This window comes from Geotrypetes seraphini, chromosome 6, assembly GCF_902459505.1.
Source record: "Geotrypetes seraphini chromosome 6, aGeoSer1.1, whole genome shotgun sequence".
Taxonomy (NCBI): domain Eukaryota; kingdom Metazoa; phylum Chordata; class Amphibia; order Gymnophiona; family Dermophiidae; genus Geotrypetes; species Geotrypetes seraphini.
The window spans coordinates 166,106,019-166,124,139 of NC_047089.1; the positions used below are offsets into that span (position 1 = coordinate 166,106,019).

Genomic DNA, 18,121 nt, shown 5'->3' on the forward strand with positions numbered 1-18,121 from the left:
ATCTATATTAAGTAAAGTGGAGGGGGGGTTCCCCACCAACACCCCCCGTCGGAGCCCCTTAAAATACTGTTTTTCTTTGGCACACTTCCACCTTGTGCTCAGTTGTCTGCGCTGGGTTGTCGGCACGCGCTTTTGTCTATGAACCGTTATTTTAGCTGTTTACACTAGTATTTTATATAGATACATTTTAGGGACATTTTCAATATGATGTCTAAATACAATTTGAGACCTTTTGCTAAAAATGTCCAAAAATTGAGTGATGAATAGAGTGATTTTTGAACAAAAAATATGGATTTTTTTTGTTTTGAAAATTGCCGTTTTCTAGTCGTTTTTATGCTCAGTGTGTATTTCTTTAGGTACTGTTTTTGAAATAAACAAACAAATTTTTTTTAAAAAAACAACAACAACAAAAAAAAACATCCTAGAGACAAACACACAAAAATAAGCCATTAGGATGTCTAATTGCCCGCATTTTTAGTAGACTGGCCAAACAGCCATCCTAGTAGAAAAGTGGGGGCAGCCTAGGGGGTACGGCAGTGCATTTCACATAAAATGTCCCAGGTACAACTCTTACTGTAACCCACTTATATTGTATTGCAAGTCCTCTGGAAACAGAAAACAAACTGTACTTCCCTGTGCACCACTATAAAAGCCCTCAAGGTTATAGGTGTCACCTATATATAGTTATAGCAGGTATTTAGTGGTTTTTGAAAAGCTCTCACACTTTCCACCACAAGTGTATCAAGAAGGGCTGTGCCTCAATGGTAGAGCTGCTGCTTCTGTACCCAGAGGTTGCGAGATCAATTCCTGGTGTTGCTCCTTGTGACTCTGGGAAGTCATTTAATCCTCCAGAGTCTACTGCTTTGAATGTAAGCTTTAAAATGCCAATGCTTATAAGTTCCCCTTTCTCTCTCCGCTTCTTGTTGCTCTAATAGGAATAGCCAACACATCTGAAAGTGTCATAGAGTTTGGTATGTACTGTACAAATTTCCATGTTTATTAAATATTTGATTAATCGCTTATTCCAAATTCTAAGCGATGTACAAAATATTAAAATATTAAATTACAGTAATCAAAGGGAAACAAACTATATAAATGTAACTGACACAACAAACGAGATACAGAAGGAATGGGATGGGAAGGAAATACAAATTTAAAAATAGTAAAAAAGACATGTAAGGAAAAAACAATAGGGAAGAGGAGAGCAGTGTGCATCAGAGAGTTTAAAAGCCAGGCCACAATTGAAGCACCTGGTCTAATCCAAATTTCAGGTTTGTAGACCAAATTTAGTTGTATTAGTTGTCGAATGCAACTTTAAAAAGAAAGCATTTTAGCTTGCTCTTGAATCTATCCAAATTAAGTTCTTCTCGCACATGAATTTGGAGTAAGTTCCACATTTGGGGAGCAGTAACGGAAAAAAATAGATTGCCGCCGTGTGTATATAGTTTTAAGAGAAGGAACAGTCAAAAGATGTTGGTCAATAGATCTGAGTAATCTAGAGGAAGTCTAGGGAATCAATAATCTATGAATGAAAGCAGGTGTTTTATAAAGAAGGGATTTGAAAGTCAATAAACTTAATTTGTATGATATTCACATTTGTTCTGATTTTGTTCTATTATGGCAGAAAAATATCTGACTTTTGGAAATGCCCAAGTCCCGCTAAACATGTTCCCAAAATACCCCCTTCAAATTTGGACAAACTGTGGAGAAACATGTCTTTAAAATCAGAGTTTCAAAAATAACAACTAAGATAAGAAAAACATCCTTCTGCTGCTTTGGGATGTTTTTCAGACGCTTTTCTCTTTTGAGAATGAGCATCATAGGCACCTACTGTTTGTGTCTTTATAAAATAGTGTGTAATTAGATGCCCAGTTGCCCTCTTAAACTACATTCCACATCTTGTTGGGCATCCATTTGAACTTTTCAATTTTGTCCTACGAGTGAATTTTAATAAATCAAACAAGATATTTCCCAACTCTCCAATTTGGAGCAGCAAGATCATTTTTAATTGTTTTTGTTTACCCCCTCCCCAGACAACACCAATAATAAAGAATCTGTTAAAACACAAATTGAAAAACAATTGGAATAATAATGGCTACCTGCCCATATTTTGCAGCTAAATGAAGAGGTGTCCAGTACTGGCTGTCAGCAACATCTGGATCAGCAGAATGATCAAGCAGCAGACATGCCACGTCCTTGTAGCCATTAGCACATGCCATATGCAGCTGTGATCAAGAGAGATAAACTATAAGTACATATGCTAGTCTGAATACAAGCATTCTAGGGGGCTCTGTTTACTTAGGTGTGTTAGGATTTAGCACCTAATACACAAAAAAAGGCAATATTTACTCATGCATTTATATTTACCCCCCTTTAAAAAAAACATAGCATGTTTTTTAGCGTCAACTGCGGTACTAACAGCTCCAACGCTCACATGTGTCAGAGATGTTTCCACCATGGATGGCGCTGAAAAAGGGGGGTTATTGAGGTTCAAAACTTGTGTAACTGCTGATTGCATCCCAGGCACTTTAGCTAGGACTGCAGGTAACACAAAGAAATGATTAATATTGTGCATTAACAGCATTGTCAATAACAAGGAATATAGGGACCCTTTTACTAAAGGATGTTAAAGCTGTAACACACACTTAACACATTTATCACAAAATGCTTAAAAGTGTTTTGTGTCAATTTTTCCTTTTCCACATGCTAACTGCAGGTTATTTTTTTTTTTGTAGGGGGGACGGGTGTGTCATTGGCAGAGAGTGGGCGTGGAAGTGTTATTCAGCTAGCGTGTTCAGATTATCGTGTGTTAATTAGATAATATAGGACCCGATTCCATAAAGTGCACCTAAAATTTAGATGCTGACTAGTGCGGTGCTAAGTGTGAAAATATAAAAAGTTAGGCAAACTTTATAGAATCACACTTAGCACTGCGTGCTTAGATGTTGCTAGACGTTCTAAATTTAGGTGCACCCTATTTATGCTAGGGTTTCTTTGCCTAAATACTTGTACCTAAGTTTATTTATTTACTCAGGGGAAAAATAATATCACCATGTTAAACATAAGGACATAAGCAGTGTCTCTGCTTGGTCAGACCAGAGGTCCATCCCACCCAGCAGACCGCTTGCACGGCAGCCCATTCAGGTCAAGGACCTGCATAGTAATTCTCTATCAGTAACCCTCAATCCATTTTTCCTGCAGGAAACATCCACTCCTCTATCTATACCCTTCAATCCCCTTATCCTTCAGGAATTCATCCAAAACTTTCTTGAAACCCTGTAGCGTACTCTTGTTGTATCACACCCTCTGGAAGCGCATTCCAGGTGTCCACCACCCTCTGGGTGAAGAAGAACTTCCTAGTATTGGTTCTGAATCTGTCCCCTCTTTAACTTTTCCAAATGCCCCCTTGTTCTTGTATTTTTTGAAATTTTGAAAAATCTGTACCTCTCCACTTTCTCCATGCCTGTTATGATCTTGTAGGTCTCTCTCATGTCCCCTCTAAGTCTCTGCTTCTCCAGGGAAGAGAGGCCCAGCTTCCCCAATCTTTCAGCATATGAAAGGTTTTCCATACCCTTTATCAGTCGCGTCGCTCTCCTCTGAATCTTCTTGAGTATCGCCATATCCTTCTTAAGGTACGGCGACCAGAACTGGACACAGTACTCCAGATGCGGGCACACCATTGCCTGATATAGCGACAGGATAACTTCTACCGTTCTGGTTGTAATACCCTTCTTGATTATACCTAGCATTCTGTTCGCCTTTTTTGAGGCCGTTGCGCACTGCGCCGACGGCTTCATTGATTTGTCTACCATTACCCCTAAGTTTTTCTCAAGGCTACTCTCACCCATTACCAGCTCCGCCATCATATAGCTGTACATTGGGTTTCTGTGTCCTACATGCAAGACTTTGCATTTCTCTACATTAAACTTCATCTGCCATTTGTTCGCCCACTCTCCCAGTTTGTTCAGGTCCCTTTGTAAATCTTCACAGTCCTCTTTGCTCCTAACCCCACTAAAAAGTTTTGTGTTGTCTGTGAATTTTATAACTTCACATTTCAGCCCTGTTTCTATGTCATTTATGAAAACATTGAACAGCAGCGGTCTGAGTACCGATCCCTGCGGGACACCACTCGTGACCCCTCTCCAGTCTGAGTAGTGGCCCTACACTCCTACCCTTTGCTTTCTACCTGCCAACCAGTTTTTGATCCATCTATGTACATCTCCTTCCACCCCACGGCTCCTTAGTTTCCTTAGCAGGCGTTCATGTAGTACCTTGTCGAAGGATTTTTGGAAATCCAAGTATACAATGTCTATGGGGGCCCCTTCGTCCATTTGCTTGTTTATTCCTTTGAAGAAGTGTAAAAAGTTCATTAGGCACGATCTTCCTTTGCTGAAGCCATGTTGGGTTGTGTTCATCAGTTTATTTCTTTCTAGATGCTCGTCGATGCTGTCTTTTATCAGTGCTTCCACCATCTTCCCCGGGACCGATGTCAGACTTACCAGTCTGTAGTTCCCCGGGTCGCCTCTCGAACCTTTATTAAAGATGGGTGTAACATTTGCTATCCTCCAATCCTCCGGGATCACCCCTGTTTTCAGGGATAGATTACAAACCTGCTGCAGTAACTCCGCTATTTTCACTTTTAGCTCTTTCAATACCCTAGGGTGGATTCCGTCTGGGCCCGGAGATTTGTCAGCTTTTAATCTGTCTATCTGCTTGAGCACATCCTCCAGGCTTTCTTCCATAGACCACTGTTCAAGAAGTAACACTGACTGCCTGTTTCTTTCTGTTTCATTTAAGATGCTTTGCGTGACATATACTGGCCTACTGCTCCCTAGATTGAACAAACCCTTTCACTGTGTCCAGAGAGAGGTAACTTCTTTTCTGATCTGCACCCCCAATAATTCTGTATTCTATAAGGGTGGTCAGCAAGATAGTGCATAAACCAGTATTTTATGTACTCAGGTAGGAGCGAAATTCAAGTCACTGCTCAAAATCCATATTTTTTCCAAAGTTTTGGGACATACTGTATCAATTCCTAGCTAACATAATCACGACTTTCTACTACACAAACAGAACAAAAAAAAAAAAAAAACTTAACTGATTCATTAATCAAAGTCTGTTTTCTAAAGCTTATAGACCAACCTGCTCCTTGCTATCACCTTCCCTCTTGTCTCCATTCCCTACATTATTTTATAATGTTGTAATCTGCATAGTAGCCTGTATGGACATCATGTGGTATATCAAATGATGAAAATATAGTAGATAAACAAATAGTTTCAATTGCTTTGGGTATATGCATGTAAAATATATGTACAAAAACATAGCATCTAGTTTTCCATGATATATGGATGGGACATTCCTGGAGCAAAGCTGGGTGGAATTTGCACCTAAGTGAGTAGTTTACAAACATGTATATACAGGCTTATTTTTTATGAACACATATGGACATTTCATCTGCCTCTGCACAGGTATAAATGCATGCACTTACTTTTCCTGGGTAATTTTGTAAAGACACCCAAACTAAGTGAAAAACGCTGTTTAAACACTGTTTTAAATTGATTTTCAAGGTAAGTACCAGCACCTAAAAAAATGGTGCCAGAATAACGCCTTTGTAGGTGCTTTACAGCGCCTTATGCCACTTTAGGCATAGCTAATGCTGAAAGTGGCGTTAGGCATTACAAAGCTCATAGGGAGGCACGATTCACATAAAAGGTAGGCTCAAGAAATGTAGGCCTTGAAAACCTGGCCTACATTTCTGATACCTACCTTTGTGGAGGCACAATCCTTTAAACGGCGCTGTCGTGTGATTTACACACGATCAGCAGCCGCTTTTAAGATGGATGCCGACAATGGCACCGCTAAGAGAATCCAAGTCTAAATGCCTATATCAGGCATGGTTGTCGGTTTTTTTTGTGAAACACCCCAAATAGAAACTGATATATTTTTAGTTTACTATTGATATGCTTCACCACTACAGACTATTTTATTCACACCACAATGCCAACAACAATGGTACACCTAAGTGTACTCATACTGTAACAAATGTATTAAAAATGTTAAGAAGAAGTCATAGAATTATCATTTATCCATTTGAGGAAACATCATAACACAAAAGTGGAAAAATTCCAGGAAAAAGAAACATAAGAATTAAAAAAATAATTAGAAAAAAGATTTAAGATGGAAGAAAAGAAAAATAAATTGTGAAAAGTTCCTTTAAATAAAGAAGACAAAATAGTTGCCCTCTGTTATTAAAAAAAATCCTTGAAAAAGACCAGTTTATTTGAGACCTTTTTAAATAAACAGTCCTTTGTCAACTCACAAGTGTGACACCATCTTCATTCTTTTGGTTTACATTCCCTCCAGCTATTAGGAGATGTTTGACATCAGATAGCATGGTCATTGATCTCTGGATCTTCATTTGACGCAAAGAGTTCACATCTACTCCTATAAAAAAAATAATAATAATTTAAAAAAAAACAGCCATCTTGTCTTCAGAATCTACTTCTATATAGAATGAATTATGTAGAAAAACAGTTGCATCATTTAAGAGGATTACTGTCAGTGAGTTTCATAATGACCTAAGTACTACAATTGTGCTAGAAAAAGGGAAACTATCTGCACATAATTCTTAGCACACATTTACCCCCTAATTCTGTGTATAATTTAACACCTAAATTTGAGCATCATTTGCATGTATGAATGTAACTTTCATGCATGTAAGTGATGGCTAGATGTTAAAATGTATTTTAGAAGCTTAGGATCTCTTTTACTAAAGCTTATTGCATACTAACGGACATTAGCCTGTGCTTAATGTTGCATGGACCAGAGGTCTAAAATTGGACATGCAGCATTTAGTGTTGGCTAATGCCCATTAATACGCCTTAACTTTAGTGAAAGGGCCCCTTAGCGTACAACGTTCGTAACACACAATGCAAGAAAGAAATACACATGGGCTGGTTACAGTTTAGGCACTATTACATGCATATTTTATGGAACACAATGGGTCTCATTTTCAAAAGAGAAAAAGTCCAAAAAATGGCATAAACCGGCACTAAGACATGTTAATTGCCAAAATATCCAAGTGTAAATTTTTGAAACAAATTTTTTTAGATGTCTTGTAGGGCATTCACCATCCAGGACATCTAAATGTTAAGGGGGCATGTAAGAGGTGTGTTTTGGGCGGGATTTGGGTGGACTTAGCAATTTGACATCTTGCAGGGATAATCAAACCTTTTTTAAAAAACATGATACTGTGATATTTGGTATGTCTATGAGAAAAAAGAGTCAGATATCGGCGAATAATCACAAACTTTTATTGATCATGACGGGAGTTGCCTTTCAACATATTACTAATAATTGGAAAGATCATAGCAGACTTAATTTTAATTTCTGGTGGAATTCGCTGTCACTTATATAACATGGAATGTTCAATAGCGGTACAAAATGGAAATTATAAAAATTTATTAAAATATGGGAGCCATTAACATTGTCTTGTCATAAATAGATACCATTTTTCTTTTGAGGATACACCATTTAAGGTAGGGAGGGGGGAGGGTTGGTATTGGTGAAGTGATGAAATAGAATTACTAATAGGGTTGGAGGGAGGGTAGGGTAAGGATTTCTTCAATGTATGTATAGTATAATGATAAGATTTTCAAGTGATTAACTAATTGTTGTTCTTATGATTGTTATACACTTGATGAAAGATTAAAAATGAATAAAGAATTTAAAAAAAAACCAAAAAAAACCATCTAGGGTGTCATTTAGACGTTCGGAATTAGACCTGTTTTTAAATGCAAAAAAGGACCATAAAGATATCCAGATGACTACTGGACAGAAGAAAGTATGGTCCCCGCACTCCCCCAGTGGTTACTGATCCCCTTCCACCTCCCCCCATAGATGTAAATAAAACAATACATACCTGTCTCTAGAACAGCAGCACCTTGTATGGGAAAGCCTAATAGAGAAGCACACAGGTGTCTTAAGTATCCTGGGGTGGGCTAGTAAACCATAGAGAGGAGGACCTAGGTGCATAAGCCATTCTAGCTACTGCATTTATAGTGGAAAGTGTGAGTCCACGAAAACCCATCCATAAAGGCTATTGAGGTGGTAGACAGGTTGATACAGGAGATTTGGAGGTAGTTTTAGAGGGCTCACCATACACTAAGGGCTTCTTTTACTAAGGTGCACTAGCGTTTTTAGTGCATGCTGAAGATTAGCGCGTGCAAACCACTAAAGAACTAAAAGACCAGCCAGTTGAGACAGGGAGGAGCCCCTCCCGAGCATTGGAATAGCCAGGACCTAACAAGGTCCCCGTCATCAAAGAACAGGCAAGAAGAAACAGTCAAAAAAACCCCCAAAATACGGAATCTGGGTCTCATCTTTGTAAACACCCTGCCTTCTGTTGACTATGCACTTTTGCACTAGGCGCCTAACTGTTGTAGAATCACACTTACCTAGTTAGGTGTCTGCATTTCAATTAACTCCAATTAGTGCCAATTAAGAGGTGTCAAGTGCTAATTATTAGCGCTGATTTAGCCTAGTAAGGGCTAAATTTACAAAGCAAACCGATCGTGTACCAATCAGTTTGCGACCTCATTGCGACCAGATTTCCCTCCTGCACTATTCACTAACTTCTCCTGCGATCCGCTTCGAATCCGTGCATGCAAATGAGGTGAAACGCATGCAAAGTAGGCAGGGACGTGATTCACAACCCAAAATTTCACATCTGACTGGGCTGACCAATCAACTGAAGAAGCGACTGCTGGGGACCAGTCAAAAACATCTTAACGACTCTGGAAGCCCTGCTCTGCAATCTCTCCAGCCTGCTCTGCCCTGAATCGCTGCCTTGCTCTATCCAGATCTCTTGTCTCCTGCATGCTCGCCCCAAATGCTGCCCTGCTCTGCCCCGCTCTGCGAGCCTGTGGTTTTAACCCACAGGCTTTAAGTGGGTTAAAACCACGGGCTAAATTAAACATATAAAAAATAAATCTATGCCGGGCCTGGCTTTCTCCGACAGTACACCAGTTTCACATTCCCCTTCCCTCTGCCCTAGAAAAAAAGAAAGGGAAAAAAAAAACCTCGGCCAGCCCTGAGATCCAGCGCATACGCAGACCATCTACAGATGGTCTGTGCATGCGCTGGGATCACTATAGAGTGATCTGGGGAGGCAGATGGGGGAGTTCCTCCAATCGCCCCATCTGCATATTGGCATTTAGAGAATTAATCGGACCTGTCCTACATTGGTTAGGGATGCCCGTCTTGGTGAGGGTGCAGGCACCCCTTCTCCTCTCCACCACCCCCGCACCTTCCCTGCCCCCCCCCTCCCCCACTGCCATGTATACAAGCCACTTCCCTTCTCCCATACCTCTATAACATTCCTGGTGCTAGCAGCAATCGCCTACCTGCTATCACACTATTGGCTCTTCCACTGATGACACTATCTGAACCTGAACCTAGGAAATAACATCAGAGGAAGAGCCGATGCTGGCATGACAGCAGGTTTGGGGTTGCTTGTTGCGCCAGGAACGTTACAGAGGTACGGGGATGAGAAGTGGCGCACATGAAGCAGGAGGGGGGCGAGGAAGGACCATGTGGAGGTCGGGGAGTGGAGAAGAGATTGGTGGAGGGGCGCCTCTCACCCTCTCTATGCCACTAGGTGTGCCTGACTTTAGGCGCACTTTATAGAATTTGGGGGATAATGTACAATTCGAAAGGGAGCGTGGCCATGGGAGGGTCATGAGTGGGTCAGAGACATTCTCAAAAGATTTGCACAGTACGTATCATAGAATTCCGGAAATCTGCATCCAACTTGCACACCAGGATTTATCAGTTTTCAGTTGGTGTAAGCCCTTGTGCCCAAAGTTAGGCATGAAAATTCCTGCTAGGCGATATTCTATAAGGGACACATCCCACAGCACCCTTTATAGAATAGTGCTAAGTGCTGATTTTCCCTGGTGTCTATTTTTCAGAGCCATTTACTGAATCTAGCCCTGCATGCTAAAATGCAACATTTTTGAGCCAATATATACCCTTGCCTTCTAGGGGATAGTGCTTGAATGGTATACAAATGTCAATTTATGCTCTATTCTTTAACAAAATCTGGGTGACCAGATGTCATTATAGAGTTCATGCTCAGCACCCTATATTTTATTGCCCAAATTTGGATGACCTTTATAGAACTGAACCCATAATCTGCAGGCCCCACATTTTATTTTTGCCATAATTAGTCAACACTAAACTGATTTCCGTTGATAAAAATAAACATATCTGGAGAAGAGATCTGAAAAATCCTTCTTAAAATAGTACGTCTTGATGTTTTTATACAATTAGGTAAGACTCTTCTTGACAGGAATTATATCTACTCACTGTACATTCTGCTAGATGCATTATTTTGACACCAGGCAATTATATATTTTCTATGATGGTGTTATGACATGGTTTCTGTAATGTTATGCAAATGAGGTCAGCCAGTAGCACTTCTTTTCAGTATCATTAGATATATTACAGAAGGAAGAGTGAAAAATATTAAGTTAATTTTGACAAAAAAAACTGTACGAATGGCCAAGCGTTTAAAAGGTGTTTCAACTGGAATATTCAATGGCTGGTCAGTTAAGCCAAACAGCTAGAAAGACCTTCCTAAAAAGTGGGTCTATCTTTGGACACTAAGCCTTAGCTGGCTAGCCACTGAATATTGTCTTGGCCATCTAAATCTTTGACATGGTTATTTAATGCCAATGGCCGGATATGTCCCCAACAATGAATATCCAGAATTGCTGTAGATATTGAGACTGCGGTAGGAAGTCCGTCTATCTCCTATGGTGGGAGATAGCCGGGCTCCCTCCCACTATCTCAATATTGGGCTCACTGCCACATATCACACCATAGTCTTTGGCAGACAAGGATTCTGGCTGCCCTCATTGGAGCAGTCTACATATACAACTGAAAAGATCCCGTTTATCATTAGATATTATAAACTCTTTTTTTAAAAATTGCAAAAAACATAATTCTCCAAAAATTGGAGCATTCTTGTCATTTTTGGTGAAAACTGAAAAATGCCTAAAGGAATAAGACAATGGGATATGAGAAGATGATGGAAGAGAATAAGATTAAGGTTACCATATGGCTCCAGGAAAAAGGAGGACAGATTGAGTCATCTGACTTTGACTTCCATTGCTTTCAATGGAGCCTAAATAAGATTATAAAGGAAAAGAGAAGGTGCCAGCTTAGAGTGGGCAGCTGGGCAAGGTTGACAAAATCAAAGCTGTAAAATAGTGGTAAGTCTTACTGTTTTTCTCATTAACAATCACAGCACACATGGCAAATATTTTAATAGTTGACTAAAGGCGCATAGCGTAACCTAATATTTGTTAATATATGCTAAGGTCTAGTAACGCGAGCCCCTAAAGGTATAAACTAAAAGCAAAGAACAATAAAACTGAATACCTACTATTTTCATCTAGATATGCCAAGAGAATATAATTAGACTCTCTCCCTTCCATGGTGTAATCGAGGGGAGTGTTTCCATTCACATCCTGCAGAAGTACGTTGGCTCCTGCCTAAGTTAAATAAGGGAGAAAATGACATGCATTTTTCTGTTAAAGTCATATATATTTAGGATAATGAAACAGGACTCACAGGCTTTGCCCAAACTCGCCACAACCAAAAAGCACATAAAATAATGCACAGTAAGATATCGGGGACCTTTCACTAAGGAATTATGCATATGGGGGTACATAAAAACTCATTAGCTTTTCATTTGAAAATTTAGCCGCAAGATAAGCGTTTTAATCTGGCACTTTTGGCGTTTGTCACTGTGGCATTACAGCACAATTGATTTTGCACATTTTTCACATAATTTTGCTGGGCTCATTGTGAGCTGTGACAGGCAAGAGGGAACACTGAGTTGCGGGACATTTATATACAACCAAGTTCATTTAAAGCACTATTTCATATTGAGAGAAGGATCATAATGAAACTGACGTATCAGCAGTTCGGGATTTTCCCGCATACAGCTTGTGTTAATGACCATCCCCCTCTTTTACTAAGGCACACTAGCCAATTTAGCACATGCTAATGCGTCCTTAGAATATAATGGACACGTTAGTATTTACACCCGCTAATATTTAGCGTGCACTAAGGGCTCCTTTTACTAAGGTGCGTTAGGGCATTAACGTGTGGAATAACACACTCTGAATTGCCGCGTGTGCTAGACCTTAATGCCAGCATTGAGCTGGCATTAGTTCTAGCCGTGTAGTGTGCAGTGTAATCACGGTAATATCCTGCGTGCGCCAAAAACGCTAGCACACCTTAGTAAAAGGAGCCCTATATTGCCTGCAAGCAGTTTAGGTCATCAATTTACTGAAGTTCTTTCTTATGAGCATTATTCAATTAGCCTTGTCCCACATTTACTGAGAGCTCTCTCATTCTCTAACAAATAAAGGAGTTATTTGATCAGTTTGATTTTGTTGTTACTCCTATTGGAATTTATTTTGATTCAAGTGCTAATGCAACAAATAGAGAAAAAAAAGCCCTTTTTGATGGCCGCACTAGAAATGAGTTTAGCACACAGGAAAGTCTCTCGTTAAGATGTGTTAACCCCATTTACTAGCACAGCATAGTAAAAGGGCCTCAAAGTTTTTAGATCTATTCTTATTGTAGTTTTAAACATAATCCATAATATGCAAAACTCCATAAATTAATTAGTATTAAAGTAGCCTTCTGTAACGAACACACAAACATCCACACTTCATTCACACCTTAAAAGCCATGGCCAGCAGCAAGATTTTACATAAGTAATAACACAACTATTTGCGGATGCCTTTTTATGAAATTGTACTGAATATTGATCTAGCATCAAGATATATTGATGAGCATTTTAAAGATTTGAATTCTCATACTCTATTTAGCGTGTTGTATTTAAATATTGTGTGTGGAGAGATTTTTAGTTGAATTATGGATTATGAATGTAATTGACAAAATTGATGTAATGTATGTTCAATGAACTATTATGAATGTTTTATATGGAAACCGCTTTGGTTCAAGCGGTTTAGAAATTTTAGAAATACAGAAATAAATATGTTATTCAGGAAAAATCACAGCACCGAGACAGCTGTCGCAGCACTAGTAACATACGGCAAAGCACTACTAGGCCAAGGTCACAGCACAATCAAAATCCAATTTGTCCTTTGCAGCACATTTGGCCTAGTAGATTCCGATCAAATGACTGAAATCTAAAATGATTTTGGATTGTGCAGCCCAGTCCTCTCCTAGTTCCAAGGCTTCCTAATCACTTGGCACTATGCTGTATGTATGTATATGATTGGTTTTTTGTAAAACCGCCTAGTTATAGGTTTTTGTAATAGGTGGTTAAGAAATATTTTAAATAAATAAATGTAAGGATGGTGAACTTTCTGACAGCTGGCACCCTCCCAGCGGGGTCCCCCAAGGATTCCCACTTTCGCCATCAGTATTCAACCTTTTAATGTAGTTCTTGGGAGTCAACTTAGATCTCGTACAAATAAAGCATTTCACCTTTGCTGTTATCTACCTGTAACGGCTGCATTAGCCAACATCCTTACCACTGTCAAAAATGTGTCCACATCGTAAAAAAACTGGACATCAACTCACTGTCTCAAACTAAATAAGAACAAAACCAAATTTATTTGGCTAGGATCCTTATATGACCCATGCTACTCTCCAAGGATTATAGTAGATGACACAGACTTTCCACTAGAACTACAAACCCGAATCTTCAGGGGCAGAAATTGATAATCACCTATCCATGTAGAGCCACATACAATCAATAATAAAACAATCTTTCCTTGTGATGAGAAAGCTATGATCCATCAGAAAATACTTTGAAATAGAGGCTTTCCAAATCTTAGTGCAAGCTCTAATCCTATCTTGACTAGACTACTGTAATGTAATGCTAGTTTTTTGCTCTAAAACATTACTATCACATCTACAACAAGTTCAAAATGCAGCAGTAAAACTCATATATGGACTATGGAAAATCGGAACACTTATAGCTCTACTATATGAAACTACATTGGCTGCCCATAACCATAAGTATCAAGTTTAAATTAGGCATCACTGCCTTTAAGATCCTGACAGGCAATGCCCCAACTACCTAACAGAGCTTGCCATCCTACTCCAAGCTGCCTCCAAAAAGATATTATACCAGAAATATTTTCCACTTAAAATACCCAGCATGCAATAATATAAAGACTACCAAACAAATTATCTTATCCATCCAATATCAATTAGCAAAATGCTGGAACCAACTACGACTTAGATTACGATCTTGTGATCACTATCTGAGATTCAGAAAACTTTTAAAAGCATATCTATCCAAAGGGAGCCATCCCTGAAGTAAAGTAATGGTAATAGTAAAAACACATGTCTAGATTGTCCAATGCATTTCCTGGGATATAAGAATGAGCCAACGATGACTTACTTAATTTTGTAACTATGACCTAACTGTATTAGTAACTGCACTGATCTACCTATACTAGCAAATCTATTGAATGTTTGTGTCAAACTATCCATTGTAACTTCCTGGGTCACTGACCCAACCTTTTGAAATGTAATCTGACTTTGAACTAAATAGGTAAAGGCAGAATTGAAAACCTGATTAACATAACAACCTCACAAAATTTTTTATTGTAATCTGCAAACCATAGAGGTCTAAATTATCCCCTACCCCAGAATATTTACATTCAGCCTATAAAAAATAATACTTGCAGTATCTATAACTTCCTATGAATATGTGGTATTCAATGTGCCACTTCAATTTAAACATTTCAGCATTTTAGTGGCTCCAATAAACAATTGTTATAACTCCAATACCCAAGTCCAAATGATAACTGTACAAGATCCATGTGAAATAATGTAGAAGTATAACCTCCACCCTGCTGTATTTAGGCCTTCGGATGTTAGGTTTTAACTGGTAAGTACTGGTAAAATGCCCCCAATGCAAAACAAAAATTATATATATACAAAATACAAATATGTATTTGATTTCACTGGAAAAGCCACCTAGAAACCTAGAAATAGTACCTCTAATGCATAAACAACAATAAACACATTTTTGTACTCTCATATAATGTAACTGCTATCAGGCTGGAAAATAAACAGCTAAGTTGTAATTACTATAGTGTGTTAAGGTAATAACGTGTTATTTGCCCCTTAATGAGCATTAAATGGTAATAAATTTGTTTTATTTTACTATGAGGCACTGGAGATGTTGCAGTCAACTTATTTGAAAATGAGCCACTAAAATATGTAAAAACAAACAAAGTCCCAACTAGGATCTAAGTTTCGGCAACAGCTTCACCTTCCTCAAGGGACAGTATCAAACGTGTTGGTGTCTCTGCTTCACAAATGAGGCACGAGAATTTGTAGGAGCCAATCAAAGAAGCGCGCTCCTGCTGGTTGCCACTCAGCAGCAGAAGAAATCAGCTGCCACCGACTGGGAGGAGGTAGGAGGAAGGGGCAGGGTGCATTACAGAGCCTGGGAGGGAGAGGGGCTGAGTGCAGAGTCTGACAGGGGTTGGGAGGGAAGGGAGCTAGGTACAGAGTCTGACAGGGGATGGAGGGAGGAAGGAAGAGGGATGGGTGAAGAGCCTGACAGGGGAGGGAGGGAGGGAAGGAAGGAAGGGGGCTGGCTGAAGAGCCCAACAGGTGAGGGAGGGAGGGTCGGAGGGAGGGAAGAGGGCTGGGCCAGTGCATGATGGGGAGGGAGGGGGGCTGGGTGCAGGGTTGGGTGCAGGGCCTGACAAGGGAGGGAGGGAGGGGGCTGGGTGCACAGCCTGACAGGGAGAGGCTGGGTACAGAGCCTGACAGGAAGAGGCTGGGTGCAGGGGGTAAGGCATTGGGAAGGCAGGGAAGACAGATGTTCAGGGGGTTGGGAAAGACAGATACTGCACGTATTGGGAGAGGGTTGGGAAGGACAAATTCACGGGCTGGGGTGTTAGGAAAGGAGGAAAACAGAGATGCTGCACAGAGAGAGAAATAAATGCTGCCGGTGAAAAGGAACAGAGATTGTTGGACATAGGTGTGTGGTGTAAGAGGGAAAGAGAGATGACATATGGTGAAAGGAAGAAAGAGGGAGAATTGTTGGACATAATAGTGTTAGAGAGGAGGAAGGGAGAAATGAAGAAGGAAGAGATATCAGACCGCTGGAAGGAGAGAGAGAGAGAGAAGGAGAGAGAGAGAGAGAGAGAGAGAGAAGGGGAGAGAGAGAGAGAGAGAAAGAGAGAATGCCTAAACTAAGCTAAGCTGTATTTTGCTTTGTGGAATTCAAAATAAAGAATTATGTTGTTTGCAAAGACACTTGTGCTTCAGAATGGTCTTTACTAGAAAGTAGCTGTGAGGAAAAAACAAAGGGCCAGATTCACTAATCTGCTCAATTGGGCCTGTCCGACGAATTCAGTAAAGACAAATATGCAGATGGGGGCAATCAGAGGAATGCCCCCATCTGCCTGCATGGATCACTGTTGTGCGATCCGCGTGCATGTGCAGACCATCTGTAGATGGTCTGCGCATTCCCATCCAAGCCAGGCCGTTTTTTTTTTTTTTACTTTAATTCGGTAGCTTGTATAACTATCCTATTCCCTAACAATATTTCCCAAGACAGCATGTTAAATAAATGAGTTCCCTGCGCACAAGACATTTCACAACCTGCCCTGTGCAAATAATGGTGTGTTTCACCCTGTTTGTTGAACAGGCTGTACTTTTGCAGCAGCAGCAGCAGCAGCAGCAGTTCTACGGTGATTCAGCAGACTAGCATGTCACTCTTCTGAACTAGGGCACACCTACTACGAGCCACCATGCCAAAGAAGCACAATAAAGAAATAACTTTTTTATTGGTTTAACCCGCTTTAAACCCGTGGGTTAAAACCACGGGCTTGCAGGCCGGGGAAGGGCAGGAGAGATTTGGGGAAGAGCAGGGTGGCATTCAGCTCAGAGCGAAAGAGGTTCCGCATCCCCACAAGTTCTTTGGAAATCTCCAGGCAGCTCAGGTGATTAGGAAGCGGACCAGGAAAGACTCCAGGCAGACACTGCCCTATGTCGAGTTTTCTTTATAGTTAAGTGTGCATCAGTGCAGAGCAGGGCGGCAAGCGGGGTGAGCAGGCAGGACAGAATGCAGGGAAGAGAGCAGGGCTTCCAGTCGGAAAGACGTTTTCGACTGGTCCCTAGCAGTCGCTTCTTCAGTTGATTGGCCAGTCCAGTCAGATCGGATTGATTGTGTTGTGAATTGCATTCCTGCCTACTTTGCAATCGTTTCACCTCATTTGCATGCACGGATTCAAAGCAGATCGCAGGAGAGATAAGTGAATCAGGCTGGAGGGAAATGTGCTCGTAAAGGGGTTGCAAACCGATTGGTACACGATCAGTTTGCTTTGTGAATCTAGCCCAAAGTAAATTGAGCTAAACCTCACCAGAGATGTTGTCCCTATGACAGTATGTAATACAACTTTTCTCAGATCCAAGAAATTGCTATGGACTGGTACTGCTATGGACTGGTACTGAAATTACATTTGTGATGAGTTAGTCATATAGGTCAAATTGGTGAAATCTGCTACAGTAGAGATAAGGATTATAGCATAGTTTTTATATTGAAGTCACACATTTACTTTTCAATGAGACTTTGATACGAATAGATTGTACTTGTCTTCATATGAAAATATGTTCCTCAGCAACTAATTATGATTTATTCAAACATATGATTTTGGTTTATTTTCTTTTGACAGCAAAAATACAATAGCTGTGTTTGCAGTGTTTCAATTCCATAAGAAAGTGATGGAAACCATCGATAACTGTTTCCTTGGTAACAATGCAAGACTATGATTGCTATCTTAGAGGTGTGTGTGCTAAGCATTTGTTATAAATAACAAATGTAGAAAATAAAATCCTTTAGCACATTGACCCTGATTCTATAAAAGGCACCTAACTTATTTTTTTAATTGGTTAAATGGTAAATGACTAACTCAGTAGGTGCCTACCACCTCATGGTAGGGGTCTACATTGAGGTGCCTACCCAGAAAATAGATGTGGTTAGGGGCATAGTTTGGCATGGATTGAGTTAGGTATCAGTATATTAGATCATGAAAATATT

General features: G+C 40.1%; 1 protein-coding gene across 4 annotated transcripts in view; it reads right to left on the reverse strand.

Annotated features, from left to right (window-relative positions):
- MYO16 (myosin XVI) overlaps window positions 1-18,121 on the reverse strand; it is a 709,054-nt gene that overhangs the window by 526,995 nt on the left and 163,938 nt on the right. For all 4 annotated transcript variants that reach the window (XM_033949922.1, XM_033949923.1, XM_033949921.1 and 1 more), the window contains exons 5-7: window positions 11,450-11,558; window positions 6,320-6,444; window positions 2,100-2,225 (exon numbers count right to left, since the gene is read on the reverse strand). In XM_033949922.1, the coding sequence (XP_033805813.1) occupies window positions 2,100-2,225; window positions 6,320-6,444; window positions 11,450-11,558 (360 nt within the window). The remainder of the gene's footprint in view (window positions 1-2,099; window positions 2,226-6,319; window positions 6,445-11,449; window positions 11,559-18,121) is intronic.